At 45.7% G+C, this 24,138-nt stretch overlaps 3 protein-coding genes across 3 annotated transcripts in view; 2 read left to right on the top strand and 1 right to left on the bottom strand.

Annotated features, from left to right (window-relative positions):
• dmd (dystrophin) overlaps nt 1-8,004 on the top strand; it is a 242,792-nt gene extending 234,788 nt beyond the window's left edge. The window contains exons 78-82 of the mRNA XM_070855842.1: nt 1,607-1,765; nt 3,773-4,016; nt 4,412-4,526; nt 4,827-4,916; nt 7,585-8,004. Of these exons, the coding sequence (XP_070711943.1) occupies nt 1,607-1,765; nt 3,773-4,016; nt 4,412-4,526; nt 4,827-4,916; nt 7,585-7,703 (727 nt within the window). The 3' untranslated portion in view covers nt 7,704-8,004. The remainder of the gene's footprint in view (nt 1-1,606; nt 1,766-3,772; nt 4,017-4,411; nt 4,527-4,826; nt 4,917-7,584) is intronic.
• Nucleotides 8,005-11,031: 3,027 nt separating this feature from the next.
• On the bottom strand, nt 11,032-12,743 carry LOC139223419 (adenosine receptor A1-like). Its single transcript, XM_070855335.1, has 4 exons — nt 12,564-12,743; nt 12,302-12,436; nt 11,922-12,106; nt 11,032-11,809 (listed from the first exon to the last, which is right to left on the bottom strand). The coding sequence occupies exons 1-4, from the start codon at nt 12,741-12,743 to the stop codon at nt 11,032-11,034; spliced, it is 1,278 nt and encodes a 425-aa protein (XP_070711436.1).
• A 2,657-nt stretch (nt 12,744-15,400) lies between these two features.
• gtf3c3 (general transcription factor IIIC, polypeptide 3) lies at nt 15,401-23,581 on the top strand. Its single transcript, XM_070855551.1, has 19 exons — nt 15,401-15,623; nt 15,764-15,839; nt 16,173-16,543; nt 16,725-16,848; nt 16,929-17,120; nt 17,210-17,375; nt 17,622-17,769; nt 18,319-18,490; nt 19,736-19,836; nt 19,945-20,116; nt 20,331-20,533; nt 20,731-20,832; nt 20,987-21,119; nt 21,585-21,810; nt 21,909-21,963; nt 22,126-22,261; nt 22,355-22,479; nt 22,568-22,720; nt 22,993-23,581. Exons 1-19 carry the CDS (start codon nt 15,531-15,533, stop codon nt 23,113-23,115), a joined length of 2,871 nt encoding a protein of 956 aa, XP_070711652.1. The 5' UTR covers nt 15,401-15,530; the 3' UTR covers nt 23,116-23,581.
• The last annotated feature ends 557 nt before the right edge of the window (nt 23,582-24,138 follow it).

Here is a 24,138-nt window from a genome sequence, read left to right as displayed (position 1 = left end):
TGATTTCGCAGCAGCACTTCCCAGTTAAACGCTGGTGCTTTGCTCTTCTCCGCTTCACCTTATATATTTTATGAAGCAGCACGCGCACCCCACCAGTGGGTTCAGATTCCCGGATAACACATTTCTTCTTTAATACGCGCTGAAGCTGCAGAAATTCCTGCAACAATCAAACAGCCAGAGCCTCCAGATGCCTTGAAGCTCATAAATCCTGTTTACATCCGTTCGTTTATCAGTCCAAATCATTTAATGTGTGTGGGGGGGGTGGTGTTGCTCATCACCTGCAGCACAATAACTCTACTACATCGAGCAGAAATTCTTGCTGGTTACAGCAATTTGAAATCATTATTAATTTAACACCAGCTAACTAACAGTGGTCATTTGTAAATTAGTTTTGATATTTCATTGATTAAATATAACTTTTCCACAAAGTTGGAGGTGGTTTGAGTGAAACAAAATCAAAGCAGCTGAGATATCCTGACTCTTAGTCCACAGAGTGGGTCAAACCCCCAAACAATTCCCATAATGCAGTTTGATTGCATTTTTTGTTATACTCTTGCTTCCTGATGGATGCCCGCAAGTCATTTTTGTGAGCTGTGAAATTAGCAAGTGTAAACGGAGAGTATTTTTTGTTCTTTCATGAATATTAAATCAAAAAAGAAGAGAACATAATGTCACCGCTTTATCTAAATTTCAAATTCATGTTTATTTAAATTTCTTGATTTAGTTTTAAAATCTGACTTTATCCCACAGAGGCAAACAGCAAAAAGTCTGTGTACACTTGTCAGATACGTCAAAGTATTTTAGTGCATCCTCATGTTGTCTGTGTGCATTTTTACATTTGGGTGGCTGTTAAGACAAATTGCCCCTCAGGGACGATAAAGCTCAAAGTTTGTCAAGTGTAATGGATGCACACGGAGTTTGACCTGCGAAGATAAGCCTGTAATTAAACTTGCAAAATTAAAGAATGGCTCCAGTGTTACACATCCACATAACTTTCAAAGAGCAGCTTGGTTGATGGAGCGAGAATGATGAGCAGAAAAGCATCTAGAGGCTATTTTAAACCGGAGCCGAGAGAGCTACACACTCCCCCTATAATGAGTTTTACTTTCAAGTCAGCAGTCGTGTTAAAGGAGATTTGTTGTTTTCAAACAGCTCGTAGCTGCGGCTCCGTTAGAATTCACAATTGGAGACCGGCTGGGCTGAAAGCAGTGCAGTGAACGCAGCGCATCTAAATACCTGGCCTAATTAAAATCTTCCCAACACTACAGGCTGCGTGTGTGATCGGTCAGAGTCGGCAGAGCGTGGACAATTGAATCACTCCGAAAATCCAGCGTTGCAAACGGAGTTAAGGACAAATGTGTTGTAAAAACGACAGTTCTGGCCCTCTCTCTGTCCCTGCTCTGATTTAGACTCTTCTTCTGTGGTGCAGTCCTGTTCCTCTGCTGCCGTTTCATTCACTTGCTGATGTTCTTTTTCTCCATTTTCCTCCGTGTGCGTGTGTGTGTGTGTGTGTACATGCATATATACACTGGCGTTTCTGTGGTTATGTAACTGTGTGTTTGGTGTGTGTGTGTGTGTGTGTGTGTGTGTGTGTGCGTGTTTGCAGCGATGACGAGCACATGTTGATCCAGCACTACTGCCAGTCTCTGAACCAAGGCTCTCCTCTCAGCCAGCCCCGCAGCCCCGCCCAGATCCTCATCTCCATGGAAACGGAGGAGAAGGGAGAGCTGGAGAGGGTCCTCAACGACCTGGAGCTGGAGAACAGGTCAGCGAGCCGACCCATCTCTCTATTGTTATCTTCTGCTGCCGCATCAGTTCTCTGCTCCTTTTGGGTCGAATCACGTGGGCTCTGTGAAGTGCTCCTAGTCTGCCCCCCTCACCCGGGACATTTGCCGTGGGAGACCCCTACCAGGAGCTGTTGCTTCTGACAGCAGGGACACACAAACCCCTCTGAACCCCTCCTTGTTGTCCCAAGTGAAGAAGTTCATGTTCAAGCAGTAATTAAGACTGAACTATTGTGCTGAAGAGGCAGCTGAGCCACAGGCGACCCCTTTGATTTGTCAGGGTAGGCTCGGGCTAGTGACCAAAAGGATAAGGTTGCGGATCCAAGAGGGCAAAATGAGTCTTCTCCATAGGCTGGTTGGGCTCAGCTCTAGAGATAGGGTTTGGAGTTCAGACATCTAGAGGGAACTCGGAGTAGACCCACTGCTCCGTTGCGACAAAGGCTGCTGGGCGCTTTCCTTTGGAGGTTTTCCAGGCGCATCCGACTGGTAGGAGACCCCGGGGTCGACCCAGACCATACTGGAGAGATTACATATCTCATCTGGCCTGGGAGCGCCTGGGGATCCCCCAGGAGGAGCTGGAAAGTGCAACCGTGAAGAGAGATGTGTGGACTATCTCGCTTAGCCTGCTGGTGACGAATAAGAGGCAGATGATTGGATGGATCTTTCCATTCAATTTTAGGCGTCCTTAGAGTAAGAACTGTGGCCACTAGTGACAACAGTGGGACAATGGCATCTACTAAACACACTGCAGACTGAGTCTCAGCAGGGTAGCAGTGTGTATTGCATTCACACTTGAACTTTACCAAAATAAAGTATACTCAAAGCACACAGTTGACTGAATACAGTCGATTTTTGCCACTCGTGCTCATTATTTTCCCTCAATGCAACACAAAAAGGAAATAGAGAAGCTGCTCACTGCTATAGTGAGAGAGGACCTCCACATAATGACCAGATATATTACTATAGTGACACATTTCTGTCTGGTAGATACTCCACTACTAAGACTTGTGTCATAATTATGAGATGAGACAAGTGGGTGTCATTATAGCATTAGTGTTTTTAATCCACGGCCTTATATACCAACAAGACATAAATAGAAATATAAGAATATAAAAACAAGAAAAAGAAATATATATATACACATACACAAGTACAAAAATTAGTAAAAGTATAAAAGTATTTACAATGTATACAGAGCAGTGCAATTCCGATTCCAAACCAAGTAAGGGTGTAGCTGTAAAACATCTGAGTGTATTCAAATGGGAAAGGGTGCATAAATCCTTACAAACTCTTAATTTGAAAGAAGAATATTGCATTGTTTCCTCTTTCAAAAATGACAGTTTAGCTTTAGGTGTAGAAGGTAACCTTTAATTTTATAGTGTAAACTGTTATTACCAGGACTCTTTAAGTATTGTTTTCTAGTGATTCCACTGAGCCACAAAAAAGAAGTTTTTAATTTCAATTGCAAAGTTGGATTTATGTGTCTTGCTGACAAGGTTTAAAGGGCTCTGAAAATGCCTATAATTTAATTATATAAATCTTCGACCCACATAAAAATTCACTTTGTGAGGGCAGCCAAGTGCCAGTGTCCTTCCCTCTGCCTTGTATTTCATCAGTCCAAGAATACAAATGTCCTAAAATATAAATCAATAAAGAGCGTAGCTGTGAACCGCTCTGAACTTTGGACGTCCTGTGCAGACACAGTCCTTGTGTGCTTCCTCCCCTCAGCTCCCTTTGTTCAATCCAACAAGGGGATTTTGCTGGAGCTTGGGGGGGGGGGGGATAAAAAGTGACTGCCTCATGCATGCACTCTGACTGATGAATGTTTACTGTTACTGTTTTATTTATAGCTCCCACTATGTTGTTGCAGTGACCCAGCTTCCCCTCCATAATTAATAAAACAGAAGTTCTCCTAAGCAGTGGGTGTTTGACATTTCGCACATACGCCAGAGCTAATTCATCGATTCCTCCGCTGCCCCCTGCCGCAGGAAGCTGCAATCCGAGTACGACCGTCTCAAGAAGGCCCACGACAGGAAGGGCCTCTCCCCACTGCCATCGCCCCCGGAGATGCTCCCGGTGTCGCCGCAGAGCGCGCGCGACGCCGAGCTCATCGCCGAGGCCAAGCTGCTGCGGCAACACAAAGGACGTCTGGAGGCCCGCATGCAGATACTGGAAGACCACAACAAACAGCTGGAGTCCCAACTGCACAGGCTGAGACAGCTGCTGGAGCAGGTACACACACACACACACACACAGTGTACTAACATATACTACGAGTGCCTCTCCGTGCTTAACATCTGGTGCTACAAATGCCCCTGAGGAAGGCAGTGAACCCGCATGCTGCAGTGACCGGCTGGACGTTTAAAACGAAGCCTCAGAGTTGATGTGACGTTCCCACCAGTGAGCTCAGAGCAGCTTCCTCCACGCTGTCTGAGTGCCAGGAACAGCTGACACACAGGATCAGGCCAACTCCTTCGTCGTCCACACACACACACACACTTCGCTTCCCTTTTGACTCCTCTAATTAAGCTGTGTGGTGCGGCTGCCAATTTGTGGCGTATCTAATGTGTGTGTGTGTGTGTGTGTGTGTGTGTGTGTGTGTGTGTGTGTGTGTGTGTGTGTCTCAGACGGATTCCAAGGTGAACGGCACAGCTCTGTCCTCTCCCTCCACCTCCTCTCAGCGCTCTGACTCCTCCCTCCCTGTGCTCCGTGTGGCCGCCAGCCAGACTACTGATACAATGGGTAAGAACACGCACCCACACACTCTCACACACACACACACAACACACAACACACACGCACACTTTAATTTGCGTCCACCCCTTTAAAAGCATGGAGGATATAAATAGAGATGTAAGCAGAGACCATGCTGTCGGACATTGTTCGACATTGGACTACAATGCACTGTTTGAACAACACATTTGAGTGTGTGTGTGTGTGTGTGTGTGTGTGTGTGTGTGTGTGTGTAAACAATGTGACTGGGCATTATGTTCACAGCCACAAGTCTGAAAGTGGAAAAACTTAGTCTCCTTCCTGTTTCAGGTGATGACGAGCTGTCCAGCCCTTCCCAAGATGCATCTGGGCTGGAGGAAGTGATGGAACAACTGAACAACTCTTTCCCTCACAGCCAGGGTACAGAACACCGACACTCACATCAGCTCGTCTTGCATACAGAGTCCAGAAAGGCAGGCCCAGGCTGTATTTTCTCATTTAGATAAGAATATCAGCTTCAGGTGCAGAAACATTCATAAAACTAGAAAAATGCACTCTGAAGAGTGCAGATGTGGACCAGGTGACCTCTGCTGCGCCTAAACTAAACCTCTCTGTAACTGTGGACGGCCCCCGATATGAGAAACACTGATGAGACGCAGCCTTTGGACTCCACCATATCCACCCCCACCCCCCCCAGGCTTACACCTGATGGAGATAATGAGGATTTTGTTGTGTTTTCTTGGAGGTTCCCTTACATTCCTACATCAGGATGCTGCAGTGTATAAATCCCCTCTTGTTGAGATAACATTTCTCCTTCAAGAACAGTTTATTCAATTTAATTCAAAATAATTTGATCCAAACTTTTAAATGAAAATGCACTGAATGACCAACAGCATTGCTGTATTTTTTTTTCAGCATGAAACAAAAATTCAAAATAGAAACATTGATAGTAAGAAAAAAAAGATGATAAAATATAAAACCAGAAGCAGAATCCAAATGAGACCTACTGGGGGGTAATAAAGATGTCGTATTCCTCCAGTCAAATGCTCCCACTAAACTTCATTCCAGCTGTCGGCCTAGAGTAAAGCGTCGCTGCCCTTCACGTACCTTTTGTTTCTCTCTATTACCGACACAAGGATGATTTTTTTTTTTTTTTTTTACCCCCTCTTTCTTCCTTTCTTTTCTTCCTTTCCTCTTTTTCTCCACGAGCCAGGAGGGAGAAGGGGACACCCATGAGAAGGTTAGTGGCTCAGCTGTCTCTCTCCCCACCTCCTCATCTCACCCCCCCCCCCCCCCCCCCCACCCCCCCTCTGAGGAGTATGTCCACTGCATACAAGTGCCACGTTTTTGCCACTTTGGGCTCTACCAGAGCATGAAACCATGGTCTTGAGAGAAATCTAATAATTGTCTCAATAATGAGATTTAATTATAGACGTTGTAGTGGAAACAACATGGCACAGCGATGCAGTGGGGGGGAAAACAGCAGTGTCTCCCTCCCTTTCCTTGTCTTTAATTTCCTCTTCCCTTTCTGTCCTCCGTCACACTGCTGTTCTGTTCGTCACAGTAGGGAGTAGAGTTGGTGCTGCCTGTAGCCTGTGATGTGTGTGTGTGTGTGTGTGTGTGTGTGTGTGTACAGAGTGCATCTGTATATTCAGGATGACATAATGCGTTAATGTCACGCTGAACTTCTCAGTGAGGGGTCCACAGTGAGATTCAACCACAGTTTAATGTGATAAACAGCAGCTTCAACAGTGTTCTGCGCAACATTGTTCTTCCTGAGGCGTAAACCCTGTTTTTTTCTGAAGCATGGTAGCCTCCTTCTAGTGGTTACAGAGCAGGCCAGTCTGTGGACATACACTGTGATGCGAAGGAAAGCCTGCAAGCTGAGTCCGCCGCTACACTCAAATGACATGCTCCCCCTCGCTGCAACGTATATCCAACACGCCCTTTTTTTTTATTATGGCGGTGCATTTAATCCATCCGTGCTCTGCTCGCTCTCCTGCTGCAAGGAATGGATTATTATGGAAATGTGGAATATGTGCACGGGTGATATTTGGGGGTTTGAAGTAGTTTACCTTGTGGTCAGCTCTGTGCTATATGGATTATGTGATCACTATCCAAATTGTCCGTTACGCTTATAGACTGTGAATTTTGAATTTGAACACACCGTTACAGCTAGAATATGTCATTTCCCCCTAATTGGAACAAAAGTTTGAACTTGGCATGCAGTGCAGAGTGACAGCCCTACTTGTTCCTGTCCACCCTCGCATAATAGATTCTTAATGGTGGCTGGCATCAGGCTCTGCCTCTAAAGGACTTGTGGGGGTTGGTTTGTTATCGGCTGAGGGGCCGAGCATAGACTCCAAACATCACAATGTACATATTCTGCCATCACGTAGTAACTCAGAGTCACCACAGCAGCTGGACTCACTCACCTGATCACTGCAATGCTCTCTGCTGTCTGGGTGAAGTGAGACGAGCAGGTAAAAGCGTCACGTAACTTTAATCTCAATAGCAACCTGGCAGACGGCAGACTCACACCATTAACTTGATAATGTCATACTAGCGTAGCATTTATAGACCCGAGTGCTGGCCTGCATGTTTCCATAGTTTGTCCTTACTGTTTCGTTGTCGCCTCCTTTCTCATTTTTACAGGGATTGTGGATGAATTGAGTTAATACCCGTTTGTGGTTTTCCTCTAACTGTACTAAGCAGAGACGTAACACTCCTGCAATGCTTTACTAGTGCAAAAATATCAAGCGTGATGAATTTTTATTCCCTTTCAATCATGTTTTCGTCATCAACAACTACTTTGCGTCACTGTTTGTGTTGATGAAATGGGGAAACTTGCTGAACAGCATGTTGTTATTGTGACCATGAGCATGTTCCCACACCAGCGTTTAGGGTTTAGCTCAAAGCTCCACTGTGTCTGGTCACAGCCCCACGTAGCTGCTAGCATGGCTGTAGACTCTTGTTGTGTATGTAGCACACACACTATTTTTACCGCCATGTGTGTTGTGTGCTTGTGTGAGCCTATGCAGCTCTCAGTCTGTCTAAGCATCCCCCCCCCCCCTGCTCTCTCTCACAGGTCCCAGCATTGGCAGTTTGTTCCACATGGCCGATGATCTGGGCCGCGCCATGGAGTCACTGGTCAGCGTGATGACAGACGAGCAGAGCGCCGAACAGCACGAGGCCCTGCCCTTCTGATCCCACCCCCCCCACCCCCCCACCCTACCTACCCACCCACCCCGACCTTCTGCCCCTCTCTTCTCCTCCCTCCCTACCTGTCGCATGCTTTTCTAGTCAAAACAACTGGATTGGAAACACAGTTTACAAAGAGAATATATAACGTCTATTTTTGTGAAGGATTGCGGTTGCAGCAACGACGCGTTAAAAAAAAAACCTAAAGAAAAACATTATAACTTGTAGATTTCAGTAGTTTCTTAAAACGTCCTGAAGTTGTTTTATTATTAACAGAGGCTGGTTTTTAAACTTCTATGCAATTGTATAAAACAAGAGTGGGGTTGGGGGGGGGCTGGGGGGGGGGCTGGGGGGGGGTCAAAGACAGATAAAATACAAATAAGTGTGTTCAGTGTGGTCGAATATTTGCCATCTCTTTGTAATTGGGGAAACAGCTAAAGCATTTCAGACATTTGTATCAAAAAAGATTGATTGTAATCATAAGGGTGCTTCCTAAGAGGAAAATGTCTTTCTATAACAGCGTACACTACTGTCAAGGTAATGCAGGCATCCTGGATCTTTACAGTACGTTGTCTGTGAGTGTGTGTGTGCGTGTGTGTGTGTGTGTGTGTGTGTGTGTGTGTGTGTGTGTGTGGTGCCTAACTTCCACATTACATTACAGCTTTTTTTTTGGGCTTTGGCTGACAAACCTCATATTATGTTTGAATTCCTCATCCTTTCACTCATCTGTCCATCCATCCATCCATCCATCCATCACGTCTTCATCTTCCCTATTATTAACATCTCTATGGCAACAGTTTTCATCCCCGTCTTTGTTTTCAGCACAGTGTACTGTGTGCATCAACAGACGCCGTCACAGGCCCGATTCAGAGCTGCGACGAGTCAACAAGGTCATTTCAAACCTAAAGCACATGGTGGAAATAATGACACCAAATTGGACATCATTTGGATTCCATTTAACAAGAAACTATCTACATAACTGGGAGCTGGAAGAAAACAGCGTGTAATCCCACTTAAATACATCCTGATTATTATTTTCTTTTTCTTTTTTGTCCCTTTTTTATGGCAAAACATTTGAAAATCTGTATCCTACATTTCCCATGATGCACCTTTCTCTCAATAGACCCTCTCTGCCTGGTAAATGCCCTTGTCTTTTAAAATTCCATGCATCCACTCCATGGACCGCCAAGCAGAGCTACCCTAATGACATCACTATGACATCACCAGGGTCATTTTTCTCAGCCTATCCCCAGAGTCACAGACGCTGAGACACAACATTGATTTTAAAGGTACCCTGCGGAGTTTTTGGCCACGATTAATTCTATGGAGCAACGTTTTTTAAGAGCGGGTGCCCTTTGGGACCTTCAAATATTTGGCTCTGCAGAGGTTTTATGAGGAAGGAAATGCCTTCAACATGTTTAGTAGGATATACGCTATGTGTTGTGGTGATAAAAACCAAATGCAAAGAGGAAACTGTCCAACAGAATACAGGGAAACAGTGTTTCATCGCCCCAAATCCAGTTTCAAGTCTTTCGTGTCAACCAGCATCGCTGATTGCAAACAGAAGTGAGCTCTGTTGCACCTGACACCCAACGATGATGTCACGGTGTCCTGTAGTACACCCGTACTGCAGAGAAACCACTAGAGGTCAGCAAAAACAAGATGCTCTCAGTGACCGGCATTTATCTTCAGCTCTGCATCGGGCCGTCAAACACAAACTTTTTCTAGAAAGGGAAAAGAAAAATGTCCTATTGCACATTGTACATCTTCAGAGAGGATTTTCTTTAACAGACGTTTTTTGTAAGTGTTTTTTGGGGGGGGGCCTGTTGACTGCACACAGCACACCGTGTATCAGTTCATGAGTTGACAGCTTCTCCCTGTCAGACGTACTGTAAGAGGGACGTAGAAGAATGTGACTTTAATTGAATCTGAGCACTACAGTGTTACAAGGCTGCTAGTTGAGATTATTTTTAAGGATTTCTTCTGTTCGAACGAGAAATATGAGTTTTAGGAAGCCCGGTAACGTAAGCTCTACCTCGTGTGAATTGTCAAAGTCCGATCCGGAGGCAATTTCTCTACTGTACTTAACCCCACACTCCTCTCTCGATTGTCGATTATTAATTGATTATTGCTGGCTGATTGATTCAAGTCAGGCATCCTGATCGCTCCGTACACGTTCCCCTCCGCGCTGTAGGAGCCTCCAGTCTGAATGTTCGGATGCATTCGCCGCATTTCTCATCTCTGTGAGAGATTTGTACGACTCAAGTATAAAAAAAAAATCATTTTACACAAAGCAGATGAACCGTGTGCACTACTGTCATATCTGGGACAAACTAGATATTTGTTTCCTGTGTGGAGGATGAGTTTATCCTAGCAGAGTGTTACATTTTGTCTTCGGTTAAAAAGCTATTTTGTTTTTGTGCTGTGTGAGGTGTTACGATATTAGCATGTGTGACTAAATAAACTCCATCCTTATTTAATGTATAACCACTCAGAAAAGTCCGCGGTGAGCATCGCGGCGTTATACACTCGTGTGTTTTTGGCATCGTATTCTTGCAGCATGATCGAAGAGGTTTTGATCCAGACACTGAATTTGATTGATTTCTCTGTTTGTTGTTGTTTTTTTTTGTTTGTTTTTTTTTCATTTTTAACATTTGTTGTCTCATTCGCACATCATTTTTCAAATAACGCGTCAATACTTCACAACATATCAGATTCCACCAAATATATGCCTTACTACTGTATTATAAAAATGCTTTACTGTATATCAATAAAGCACGCAGTTATGTTGATCTGACTCGCCTCTTTCATTTGCTGTTTGGTGTTTCTTTTTTAACCAGGTACAATAATAATAATAAACATTTATTTTGAAAAGCTGGTCCACATTAAAAAAAAACAAAAAAAACCAACAGTATCCCTACAGTTTAACAGACACATGACCTCAAATCTGGGGCAAAGTGCGATCCAGTGCAACACCTGTGTGCAAATAAACCATCTGTGTCATACAGCTTGTCAGTATAAACAGCTTTATGTAATCATTTCTTTTTTTTGCTAATTCAATGTCTCCATTCTAGTTCAATATGTACGCTGAGATCTATTAAAAGACACTAATTTGGTATAAACTGTACATCTGTTTGAGCCCTTTCATCCTTTAAAGATGCCTTAGTTCATTTTCCTTATTTACACATCCAGCATGCCTCATTACTCATCATCTGATGAGTGCACGTCCAACATTCACTCTCCTTTTAACCTCTCTTTTGGTCTCCACCAACTCCTGAGAAAAATATCTGGTTCTTAAGCTGTGAGATGCTCCGCTATGTTCACCAGCTGGTCTCTAACTGCGTCTGTCCGCCGCCCCAGAGCTGCTCTGCTGGTGTTGTGGCCTAACGCTCCACATTCCTCTCCACATTCCTATCAGAGTGAGTCGGAACGACCTCATCCTGTACGCGTACAGGATCGGGTTGAGGGCCGAGCTGGCGTGGGAAAGCAAAATGGCTGCGAGCGTGACCGTCATGGGCACCTCGCACTGTGGGCAGAGCAGCAGGACGCAGTTAATGAGGTGGATGGGCATCCAGCACAGCATGAAGAAAAACAGGACCAGGAAGAGGGAGACGGCCTTACGCAGCTCCTGGCAGGTGCGGCTGTTAGATTTGGCCTGTCTGGACTCTCCAGGACGGGAGTCGGCAGGAGCGGAGCTGGAGCTGGTAGACCCAGCTGAGGTGATCCTGAGCCATGGCTTTGTAAAGACAGCCGTGGTCTCAGTTTCAATGAGAGACCCAACGCTATGCTCTGCTTCTTCCCCAGCCCTCACCTCGGCCTTACATCCTGTCAAACGCCTAGTTCCTTTTCCTGTCCTCAAGTCTGCTCCACTTCCTGTTGTCCCCCCAGAAGTTGAGCTCCCAGTCTCCTCCGTCCCAGTGCTCCCAGTAGCGGCAGCCCCCCTGTTCTCGGCGCTTCTCCTGACCACGGCGATGCGTCGAAGCTGGCGGCGGATGGTGAGGAAGATGTGGCCGTAGATGATGAACATGGCCACCAGCGGCACCAGCAGGCAGCAGAAGAAGTTGAAGTAGACCAGGTAGGTCATGTCCACCACACACGTGAAGATACAGTAGCTGCAATGACAGGGAGGCTTCGTTTATTCATTCATTTTGTTACCATTCACTCTTTCATTTATGCAATCACTCTGTTCCTCATCCATCTATGTATCCGTCCTCTTCCACTTACTCTGAGTCTGCTGATTGCTTTTGCCAGTCCATGAGTGGCACGGTGCCGGAGATGGCTCCCAGGCCCCAGGTGGCGAGCAGGGCCAGCCGGGCGTTCCTGGGGCTCATGACACGCTGGTACTGGAAGGGCAGAAGGATGGCCATGTAGCGCTCCACTGCTACTGCCAACATGCTCAGGGTGGAGCTCTGCAAGACGAAGGGCCATTTTTTAAAGAGACCCTACAGAGTTTTAGCATGATGAGACCCTCTGTAAACCCTAACCCAGTGGCTTCCACCTTTGCTATAATTGCATTTTAACCGAGCGACATGACTTTGATTCACAAAGCAAGCTCCAGCTTTTACATTTAGGGCTACGCTCGGGTGGTGCTCTTGTGTTCCCACCTGTGTGAGCACCATCAGCATGCTGAGCAGCACCAGGCAGAGTGGCAGGTCGTGGCGAGGCTGACCCAGGTCTGTTAGCACTGCACAGGGAATGGCCACCAAGCCCACCAGGATGTCCCCCACTGCCAACGACACCTTCACACACATGCATACAACGTAAAACACACACTTCTAGTCCTTTAAATATCTGTTTGTAGTTTTCCCAAATCACAGATATGTAATCCCACATTTCAGATGAGGATGCACGAACAGATTTCCTCACCAGGAAGTAGTTGGTGACTGTGCGAAGTTTCTTGTTGCGAGTGAATGCCAGACAAACCAGGAAGTTGCCTATGATGGCCAGCACGGCGATAATGAGCTCACTGGCGATGTAAATTCCTTTGAAACAGGGTTGGTATCCGTACGGCATCTCTGCCGTACAGCTGCCAGGAGTCACGTTCATGACGAGAGGGAGGCAGAGATTCCACCGTCATGGAAAACCTGGAAATAAGGATGGAGATTGTGAAAAGTCTTTGAGCTGCTAAATAAGCCAGTGATAACATCTGCAGAGCTGCAGAAAGCACAAATGAGCCAAAACTGCACATTTGAAGACAGAAAACTAGTAAATGTCAGGTTGCTGCGGTGACCATAGAGATAAAGTCGCAGATAGCAGGATGTTGGGAGGTTTTCTGAAGCGTGATCACCAGTTAAACCAGGCCTACTTCAGAAGCTTCCAGCCTCCACACTGACTACACAGACTGGGTTTGAAGAGAGCAAGAGATGTGAGAGGAAGGAGGAACAGTGGTTGATATGAAGCTCAGCCTGTGGCCTTTGTGCTGACCAACTGAGCGGTGAGAATTGTTCCTGATAAGGGACAAAAACAAAGACACACACACACACACATACAAAAACACAGAGCCATTATTTACACACAGCGATAGGGACTCTAACCTGCTGCCTGTTGCTGTGCACGCATGTTGATGGATTGATTATGTGAGATAAGGAAACACAACAAATTGACTCACTATAAATCAACTGCAAATCATTTAATTTCCCAGCAGCTTTAAGCAAAACAGGCAGAAACAAACAGAGCAGAAGTTAAATGTCTGCATTTGTGAAATTAGTTTTCCTGCAAGGACCTTCCACAAATTACTGTGGTGGGGAAAGTGGGGGGGGGGTTCACACTTATATTTGACTTTTTTTTACAAAACAAAACATCCTCCTTAGGGTTATTGTTATTTGGTCGGGCTGAAGCAATTAATCAATTAGTCAGTCAATAGAAAATGAATCAAATGTTATCAAACCCAATATTTGCTAATTACATTTTCCACAATGTGAGAATTTAATCATTTTACATTGAATATCTTCAGGTTTGGAACGTCATCTCGGAGTTTTCTAATCTGTTTCATTTGTGTGGCAGTTTGTGGACTGTTCACTAAAGCTAAATGATTAATGAATCAACTGAAAAGTAATCAACGGATTAATTGATAATGAAAGTAATTGCATCCCTAAATGTATTAAGTTAACTTTGGGGCCATGATAACTCTATGATACATCTGAATTTACTAGTTATATTGTTATTTTCTCAACAACAACAACAAACAGGACATCAAGACAATCAACACTGGAAATAAAATGACATAACAGATATGAGGATGCACAGACAAACACCTGCGCACACACAGCACATGCATGCACTTATACTAGTTCTACGTCAATGGAAGTTAAAGAGAAACAATCTTCACTAAAAACTGAACAGCTGATGCTCTCTATAGAGAGATAACTAACTCTACTAACTATAAATATCCACATCTGCTCTTTCTTAAAACTACAAGTTCAGAAAGTTCAGCCCTGATGCAGAGATGCACAAGTGTTGTTTTGGGTGGATAAAGGAGTTCAGGTTTTGGATCATGAGGTGGACTCACCTGCACTAGGCCTCGGGTGCAGCCATCACACAGTTTGGGAGGTCCGGACCATCCAGGAAACTAAAACAACGTGAAGTTGATGGAGCAGAGGCAGAATACGCTGAGAGGAAACCGGAGACAGAGGCAGGAGGAGCATCGACTGCCAGCACGAAACCACACCCTCCTGCACGTTTTCCTCCATCCCTCTCTCCTCCTCTGTTCCCTCTGTTTCCTGTAGGGGTGATAAAAAGATAAAGCAGAGTGTGTCAAAGCAGGAGCCTGCTGAATGAGCAAGCAGCAGTTGCCCCACTGCTCTGGATCTGTGCGAAATGGAAAAGCAGATATGCTTTGACGTAAATCTCCAGCTTGTTCCCGACAAAACAAACATGTCATATTGGATTTTTGAATAATGTCCGCCTGAGATACACTCTCATACGATAAAATACTCTGGTATTTCAGTAAAGAACAAAGGAGGAGGAAGCCAAACATGTTATGCGGACCTGATATGCAGTTCAAAGGAAAGACAAGTGTATGTAACCTTTGAATGAACCAAACCGACTATTTACAATGGTTTAGAACGTGCATGCTTGATGGCAAAGCGTGCAGATTGCAATGAAAGTATCACCATGTTGTTCAATAAAATTACTTTGCACTTACTCAAGTTAGCACACAAGGCTCCACCACACTGTAAAGATAATCACTTCAACATTAACACCCTTTATTATTACTGATGCATTTATGTGTTGCTGCAATTTTACTGATCAATAAGAATACATCATATTTTATGAGCTCAAGTACAATATTTCCCTGTGATGTGTAGTGAAGTAAATAGTAACACAAAATGGGAATATTCAAGTACCTCACAAGTTTACAGTACTGGAGTAAATGGACAACCATCATGTATTTCAATATAACCTCCTCTCTAAAAAGCAACTAACTAAAATAAAAAATAGTATAATTTATGTGATAAGAAGATTAACACCTTAAGGGTGTTTATAAGTAAATGAACAATGTATAAATTATTATTTTCTAAAGGTAAAATATAAAGAATAGATAAATATACTGTATAAAACATATAATAATGATTAGATTAGTTATTGTACTTCTCACATTTCACCACTAGATGTCGCCAAAACAGTTATTGTTCCGTGTTATTTTAATGGCGCCAACCCGGAAGTTTTTGCAGGTCACGTGATTCCAGTGCGGCGTGCTGGGTAGCGACCGGTGTTTACCGTAGGTGCTGTAGTGGGCATTGAGGATGTCTTCCTAACACTTTACATCCACTTCATGTTATTTCTGAGGTGACAAAGTCGCTTAAAAGAGGACACGCGGACACGGAAGTGCAGATGTCTGGCTTCAGCGCGGAGCTCATAGACTACCTGGAGGGTAGGATTACTTTTGAGGAGTTTGACAAGCGGAGAGATGAGCGGAAAGCCAAGGTACATCACCGACTATGGCCGCTCAAAAGTGGCAGCTGGATAGTTTAGCAAGTTAGCTTAACCGGCAGAGGTAGCTAGTTAGCTTAGCTCCACGCTACATTGGTCATGCGCCTTCATTGATGTTTTGGTTCCTCTCTCAGGAGTCGGAGGTGACAGCTGAGGACGTGGTGCAGGATGCTCAGCCCTCCACCTCTGCACAGATCCCCGGGAACATCGGTACAGCTTCTGGTGATGGTGTTTGGTTTCATGGGTGTGGTGAAGTAAAGGGGATCCTTTATGTGGGAAGCTCTCAGGTGTAGCCTCACCACTGGAGCACTGCATCCCTGTCATGGACACAAAGAAATAGCATCCATTCCTGATATTAGTAAGAAGTATGTGAGATCAGTGTCTTTGACTGAGACCTGATACTCACTACATATGAAATAATATTACACAGTAGATGCAAGACTAGATAGATGTTGAATTTGCATCTAAAAACTGACTCACTATCTGTGTTTTTGAGGAATATATTCTGTCACTTAATACAACTCTCCCCCTCCCTCCCCCCAGAGGAGGGAGTCAGCCCGGGGGTGCAGCTGGCCTTCGCCTCCATGCTGGGAGAAACTCCAGAGCCGCCGTCCTCAGAGGAGGAGGTGGAGGCAGAAGAGGACAGCCTGAGCTATGTTGATGACGAAGACGATGAGGATTACAAGGTGGAGACAGACGAGGGGAGGAAGGCAGAGGCCGAGTTGCAGGTGGAGGTGGAGGAGATGGAGATGGAGATGGAGATGGAGAAGAGGAGGAGGCGAGGAAGGAAAGGGGGGAGAGGGAGACGGAGCAGGAAGAGGAGAGAAGAGGAGGAGGAGGAGGAAGATCCGTCGGTTGGGGACGTGTTTGCTCTGGAGATGGAGCTGAACCGTGAAAACAAGAAGATGATGAAGGTGAGGATGGAAAAGTGTGGAGGTATATTTCCCCAGCTCTTATCGATATTAGTGTATGACTCTCTGTGTGTGTGTGTGTGTGTGTGTGTGTGTGTGTGTGTGTGTGTGTGTGTGTGTGTGTGTGTGTGTGTGTGTGTGTGTGTGTGTGTGTGTGTGTGTGTGTGTGTGTGTGTGTCTCCAGGAAAGGCGTCATCGCAGCAAATTGCCCCGAGCTCTGAGAGGCCTGATGGGAGAAGCCAACATCCGCTACGCCCGAGGAGAGAAAGAGGACGCCATCCTGATGTGTATGGAGATCATAAGACAAGGTAGGAAACGGAACTAGAGCGCGTTTTAGCAGCAGGACGTACGAGCACGTTCCAAATCGGTGATGAATCTTCTCTTCCAGCTCCTCTGGCCTATGAGCCTTTCTCCACGCTGGCTATGATCTACGAGGACGAAGAAGACATGGACAAAGCGCTGCAGTTCGGCCTCATCGCCGCCCACCTGAACCCCTCAGACTGTGAGGAGTGGATCAGACTGGCAGAAATGTCTCTGGAGCAGGACAACATCCGACAGGCCATTGTCTGCTACTCAAAAGGTCGGTCTGGCACGCATGAGGACAGTCGTTAGCTGCAGCCTGATTGTTGATGTTAATACTCCCCCTTCTCTCTTGTCACCCCCCCCCAGCCATTAAGTACGACCCTACCAACGTGCGCTACCTGTGGGAGCGCTCCAGCCTCCACATGCGACTGGGCGAGCACAAACATTGCATGGACGGCTACCGCAGGATCCTGTCACTGCTGCCGCTGGAGGACGGAGAGCACTTCATGCAGCTCTCCAAGGACATGGCCAAGTACAGCACACACACACACACACACACACACACACACACACCCCTGATCCACACACCCCTGATCCACACACTCATCCACAGAAGCACTCGTGTCGGGCCTTACCACACACACACACACACACACACACACACACATCCACACATTTCCTGATTTCCTTTATCCAAAAATGTTGGATGATCAGAGCTGATATTCATGTGTGTGTGTGTGTGTGTGTGTGTGTGTGTGTGTGTTTGTGTCCTGTTTAGGAGTTACTATGAGAGTAATGACTTGACCTCAGCTCTGGGTGTTATAGAGGATGCTTTGGCACGACACCCCAACCTGGTCAGCGACGACTTCATCAACATGGCCGCTGAACTCTACATCGCCAACCGGCAGTACAACAAGGCCTTGCAGGTACACACAACTGTGGGTTTGTGTGCAGAGAAGAGGATTATTTTAAGGGGGGGTTGTATGAGGTACTTATCCAGAGTTAGTGTATAACCTACAGTAAATAGTGGTCAGTACGCCCCCAGTGTGGTGGAGCAGTATTGGTTGAGGCAGCAGTAGCACACTGAACTCCCATGTACTGAGGTAAAATGACTGTTTTTGTGAATGGAGTCTGGTGGCGCTGAAGCAAGCAAAGAGAGAGAGAGAGAGAGAGAGAGAGAGAGAGAGAGAGAGCGGCCGTCTGAAGGCGATGCAAAAGCTGTGAAATTATTCCAAAACTAGCAGACGCTGAAACTATATTGATTTTTTTCTTTTTAGTTGGCTAAAATCAGTTGTTCTGCCGCCCCAGTCCACAGCAGCACATTGCTTAGTGTCAGCCTACTATTCCAAACAGGCCGCCATCTCCTGTAGGTAACACACTGATTATGGATAAGTACCTCATCCAACCCCACTGAAACTAATCCAAACTATCCTTTTAATGCTCATCTTTTGCGGGTTTGTGTTTTTTTTTCGTAGGTCCTGGTCCAGTTTACAGATGTAGTTTTGGTCAGGGCTGAACCCAAACCTGACTTGGCGGCAACAACCAAAGAGGAGAAAGCAGCAGAGCAGACGCCGGAGGAGCAGGAGAAGAAGAGCGAAGAAGGCCCAAAGACAAAGACTGTAGAGGAAATAGCAGCAGAGGAGAACGGTGAGTACCTGCTAGTATTTCCTTCCTCTGTGACCTTATAGTAGCCTTTTTTTGTTAATATGACTTTAACTGATCTAACGTGTTGGTGCTCTCTTTGATTACATGTTTTCCATACTGCAGCCCTCGTGGGCCCGTGTCACTAAGTGAGATAAGTGGGTTAGCCAGCTATCTTTGGGCAGGTTGTCGGGTTCCATGAAGCTGGCCCACTTACCAGGACTGATAGTAGCTCGCTTCACCGTAGCTAGCTTGTTGGTGTTATTCTCAGACACAGAGGGGCTGATAATAAACCTGACATTTTTATAGCTTCGATGGATGTTTTAGAAGCAGCTGTCTTTATTTAACCCGAGAGACATTTGGCTTAGAGAGCGCCGACACTAAAACACTGCCGCTCTGTCATTAGATAACCGATGAGATGTTTCCTTTAGAAGGTCTGGCCCGGGAGGACAAGTTGACATTTTGATCAGAAATCTGCACTAGAAAGAGAATACTGCAGCCAGTGTTCCAGCGCTGCATCGCCTGACTGTCTTCTAATGTGTCTGCACCAGTTCTCCCAGTCAGATGTACAGTACAGACGGCATGGAAGTGATCGCTGCTCCTTTTCAGTCTGTTCATGTTCTCTTATTCAACAGGCAAAACGAGACCCCTTTCTCGTCCTCGAATGTGGATCGCAGAAGAGGAGAAATCGTTTCTCTCCCGTTTCTTTATCTAGGAAGAAAAGATTTTATCATAGTTGTTCCAAAATGTCATGTGTTTTCTATTCTATAAACAAGAAAAAGTGAGTTTTATGTTCAGTCTTTCGCATAGTGATGAGATAGAAAGTATAAACTTAACAAAAACAAAAGCTAAACTTAACAGAAATGTCTTGACCTCATTTTGAAAGGAAATCTCAGATTTTCATTGAACTCTGGGAATTTTAAGAACTAAAAACCCTCGTCCAGTGGCCTGAGGGATCTGCTGGGCTGCTGAACTATCATCTGCTAAAGAGCGAGACAGACTTGGACAGAAACCCATCCTTCACCCTAAGTGAAGACAATGAAAAAGTGGAGTTTACTTATTTCCTAAAGGTCCCCAGTGGTGGTTTGTGTGACTGTGCTGTGAATGCAGCTTCGGGCTAACAATCTTCACACCTTAGCTGTGAAATTTCTCACAACTCCTACACTCCTCTCCATCACCAAAGAAACTGTGATCATAGCTGTTATTATTGGAACATAGTAACACTGACTCTGTGTGTGTGTGTGTGTCCAGGTGAAATTAAGGACGTACAGGTACCAGACAGTGTCCCAGTGGACCTTAGGGCGAAGCTAATGGTCTGCCTCATACACCTGCATGTCTTCACACCCCTGGAGGTAAACAGGCCTTACAAGGTTGTCATAGTAACAGAGACATCATTGAAAGTATTGAAACTTTTTGGAGCAAACGTTGTCCTCCCTCCCTCTGTGCCCCCCCCCTCGCAGGGACTCGTGTCATCGCTGATGGAGCAGAGTCCAGAGGAGGTTGGTGACTTGTACCTGGACGTGGGTGAAGCCTACCTGGAGGAGGGCGAGTACATGTCCGCTCTGCCTCTGCTGTCGGCCCTCGTCATATCTGAGAAGTACAACCTGGCTGTCGTCTGGCTCCGGCACGCAGGTGGGACCAACAGAAAGCAAGCGATGTAAAGTGACGACTGAGTAAACACGCAGCTAAAATACCCTCACGGTAGATGAGAGGCGTATGTATAAGAAATTCTTCACTGTGCAGCGAAGGTGCAAGACAGGATTCAAAGTGACCCCTCGATTTGGCTCCGACTGGAGAAAATACAAATCAGTGTTACATAAACGCCTTCATCACTTCTCCCTCGCAGAGTGCCTGAAGGCGCTGGGCCACATGGAGGTGGCGGCAGAAAGCTACACTAAGGTGGTGGAGATGGCTCCGCAGCACCTGGAGGCCCGGCTCTCCCTGGCCACCCTGCAGCAGCAGCTGGGCCGGCCGGAGTGCGCCCTCAAGGCCCTGGAGTCCATGTACGACAGCGAAACGCTGGCTCAGGACTCGTCGGCTGCACAGAAGGTACGGGGGCACGAGGCCTTAAATGCTTTGCCTTTTAGCTGTTTTACAATGGTCGTGGAGGTCAGCTTCCTTTGCTCAACAATCACACTTACAGAAATACTTAACAATTTCAAACCTCAATTGAGCTCTCCTAGTGTCAGCTTTCAAACAAGGAAGCCAGGATCATTTGTTTTTCTCCATATGTGCCGTGGCCGTAGGAGTTAAAGCTGCTGCTGCATCGTTCCACACTGCTGAAGACTCAGGGCCAAATCCAGGACTACCTGGATGCTATGATCACCATGATCTCCATGCTGCTTAAGGTAGCACCCACTCACACAGAGGATCTACGTTTTAATGTTTACCTTCTGAGTCTCATCCGTTCTCACATGCACACTCAATCTCAGATTAGCATTTTCTTTGTCTCCCTCTGTCTGACAATGACACAATTAATGTGTGTGTGTGTGTGTGTGCTAGGTGGCCATGCAGCGAGCTAAGGTGTGTGTGCGCTCTGTAAACGTGTCAGGCGAGAATCACCTGAGGCTGGTGAAGGTCAAAGACATGCAGCTGGATATTGCTGACCAGGAAGCTGCCTATCTGGACAACACTGGTATGGATATGCACGCCGTATAGGTGTGTGTGTGTGTGTGTGTGTGTGTGTGTGTGTGTGTGTGTGTGTGTGGCCTTCGTACCTGCCACTATTTGGCTGTTGTACAGCACCTGTAGTTGGCAGGAGCAGCACAGAGCAGTTGGCCGGATATTGTTCACCGTCAGCACTTATTTAGTTTCCATGTGTGGAGAAAAAGCTGTTTATTCCTCTTTTGAAGGAGCTTTGCATGTTCATCTCATTAACTACAAACACTGTAAGTTATACTTTATGTTTCTGTAGAAAACTTAAGCTTACTGCATGTCTGCAGATTGATTTCCTGCCTTCCAGGTATGTCAGCACAGTATGAAAACTGCCTTGGAGATTTTAGAGTCTGCGTTCACAAGCCACGCCGTCATTATTCCACACCGCGGTAGTAACCAGGATGCTGGTGGTGCACTGATGGTGTAATCTGCTCCCCACGCCCAGGCAAAACCAACGTCCTGTCCAGAGAGGACTGGTGGCAGCTGCTGGTGAGCAGCGTGCTGACGCTGTGCGAGGTGCAGCGCTACGAGGAGGCCGAGCTGCTGGTGGAGTCCGCCATGGAGTTCTACTCCTTCTACGACAACAAGCCCAGGAGGAAGGAGATGGAGTTCTTCGGCCTGTCCGCCACCATCCTCGACCGCAACTACTACAAGGCCTACAACTACATCAGGTGGGCTCGCACGTGCAGCTCCAGCAGGCGGAGCAGAAGCTGTATGACTTTCTTGTTTTTTTTTTATTGTCTTGTGTTTGTTTTTGTCTTCTTAACAGACTGATGCTGATGGAAAATGTGGATCTGCCTCAGCTTTGGAACGTTTTCAACCAGGTGTGTCTTTGTCTCGGTATCTTTAAAGCGACAAGCACCACATGAAGCTCTGAAGACCAACGCCCAGTGACTACAACACCAAATAGTCTTGCGCACGTGTCTGTTCATGTGGATGTAAACAAGCGTCTAAGATGCTCTTTTCTCTCCCGCCCCCCCCCCAAGCTGACAATAACCTCCGAGCACCAGCGTCACCATCGCTTCTGTCTGCGTCTGCTGTTAAAACATCCCAACAACCACGCCTTGTGTGTCCTCTGCGGGCACAACGCCATGGTGTCGGGGAGCTTCAAACACGCTCTGGGTACCGCATCATCTCCTAATTTAGTACAAACTGGTCTAAAAGCAGAGTCTGGTGGTCGGCTAACGCGTTTTCAAACATGTTTTGCGTCTTCAGGCCAGTACGTCCAGGCGTTCCAGACTCACCCCAACCACCCACTCCACAGTCTGTGTGTGGGTCTCACCTTCTTCCACATGGCGTCCCAGAAGTATGTAGCCAAACGACACACCCTGGTGCTGCAGGTACAGTGTTTGTGTCTCTTTTAGCTCCACAGATACACACCCCAGTGAGTTCCTCTTAAATATCCTGCGTGTGTGTGTGTGTTTTCAGGGTTTCTCCTTCCTGTGGCGGTACGTGGAGCTGCGTGGGGAGTGTCAGGAGAGCATGTACAACCTGGGCAGAGCGCTGCACCAGATGGGCCTCACACATTTGGCCATACATTACTACCAGAAGGCGCTCACTCTGCCCGGACAGAAACTGGAGGTGCGTTTAACAAACCGTGTCAAACAGCGTTTGAGCCTCAGCCTGCTGTATCGTCGTGACTTTGACTTTAGCAACGCGTACATTTAGGACGCTGATACATCCACCTACATCCTCAGCTCTTTTTTCTTGCCACTTTTAGTACATAAGTAATTCTCCAGCAGAACTCAAAAATGCAGCCTAACAAGAACTCCTCCTCCTCCTCCTCCTCCTCCTCCTCCTCTTTCCGCCTGTTCCCGTCTCAACCTTTTCCCCCGCTTTTGTCCTCCCTGCAGGGCATCCCCGACGATCAGGTGGATCTGAGCAGGGAGATCGCCTTCAACCTCTCCCTCATCTACCAGGCCAGCGGGAACATGGAGATGGCCCGCCAGCTCATCAACACTCACTGCATCGTTTGAAAAGGCACACATCACCACGCTTCCCTGCGAGCACTGCCTAGTAAAAATATGGAGGACTGAAAGGGATTTGTTCATCATACATAAATAAATACATAGATATTTTTGATTATCAAATAGAAAATATAATTAATAGCTGAAATAAATACAAAAAATAACCAATAATAAAAAATAATTTTAGTATTATTCTTTTAATTACTCAATGTATAATTTAATTTCATTTAATGTAATCACATGTATTTACTTGATATTTCTATACTGATATATGAACAAGTCATTTTTATCCTCCATATAAAATGGCTCCTAGGAATGGGTTTCCACCTGATGACGTGGTGTGATTTCATATTTTTCATAGTATTTATATTTCTCCATGCTGTGGGAGAAATTCAACATTTAAAAGCAGTAATGCTGTTCTAACCCATTTTGTAAAGACAGGTCTATTTTTGTTAATAAAATGTTTTAATTCTAATATGTTTCTAGATTATTTTTTTTATAATCATGAAAATTAGCATGATGTTTCGGATACCTTCTCTGCTGTGTTTTCTTCTTTATACTTATTTATTCATTTTACAGTAATGTGACAAAAAGATGGATGGACAGGACTTTTTCTTTTGTTGTTGCAGGGATTAAGGCGGTGGGATTATTTGCCAAATCCCTCCCTCTCTCCCGTCCCAACCGTCTGCTTCCATCATGTTTCCTCCCCGGGTCACTGCACTCCATCTAGGCCATGGGTAGGACGGGCCTGCTGGTTGGAGGGGGGGGCGGGGTGGACCTTTGTTTGTGGGCCCTTTTCCCCCAGTCACTTAATACTATTATTAAAATCAGTAATATTCATAAACACAGTAGTATTAATAAACACTTCCATCTTATTATATTGTGATGTTCAATCTTTTGTAGCAGTTTAGCAGTGAGCTTATATCTGTCACATGATATCTGTATAATATTGCACATATATATATATATATATATATATATATATATATATATATATATATATATATATATATATATATATATATACTATAT

The sequence above is a fragment of the Pempheris klunzingeri genome, chromosome 24 (genome assembly GCF_042242105.1).
Source record: "Pempheris klunzingeri isolate RE-2024b chromosome 24, fPemKlu1.hap1, whole genome shotgun sequence".
Classification (NCBI taxonomy): Eukaryota; Metazoa; Chordata; class Actinopteri; order Acropomatiformes; family Pempheridae; genus Pempheris; species Pempheris klunzingeri.
Note: the sequence above shows the minus strand (reverse complement) of the source record. Positions and strands in the feature narration are given on the sequence as shown.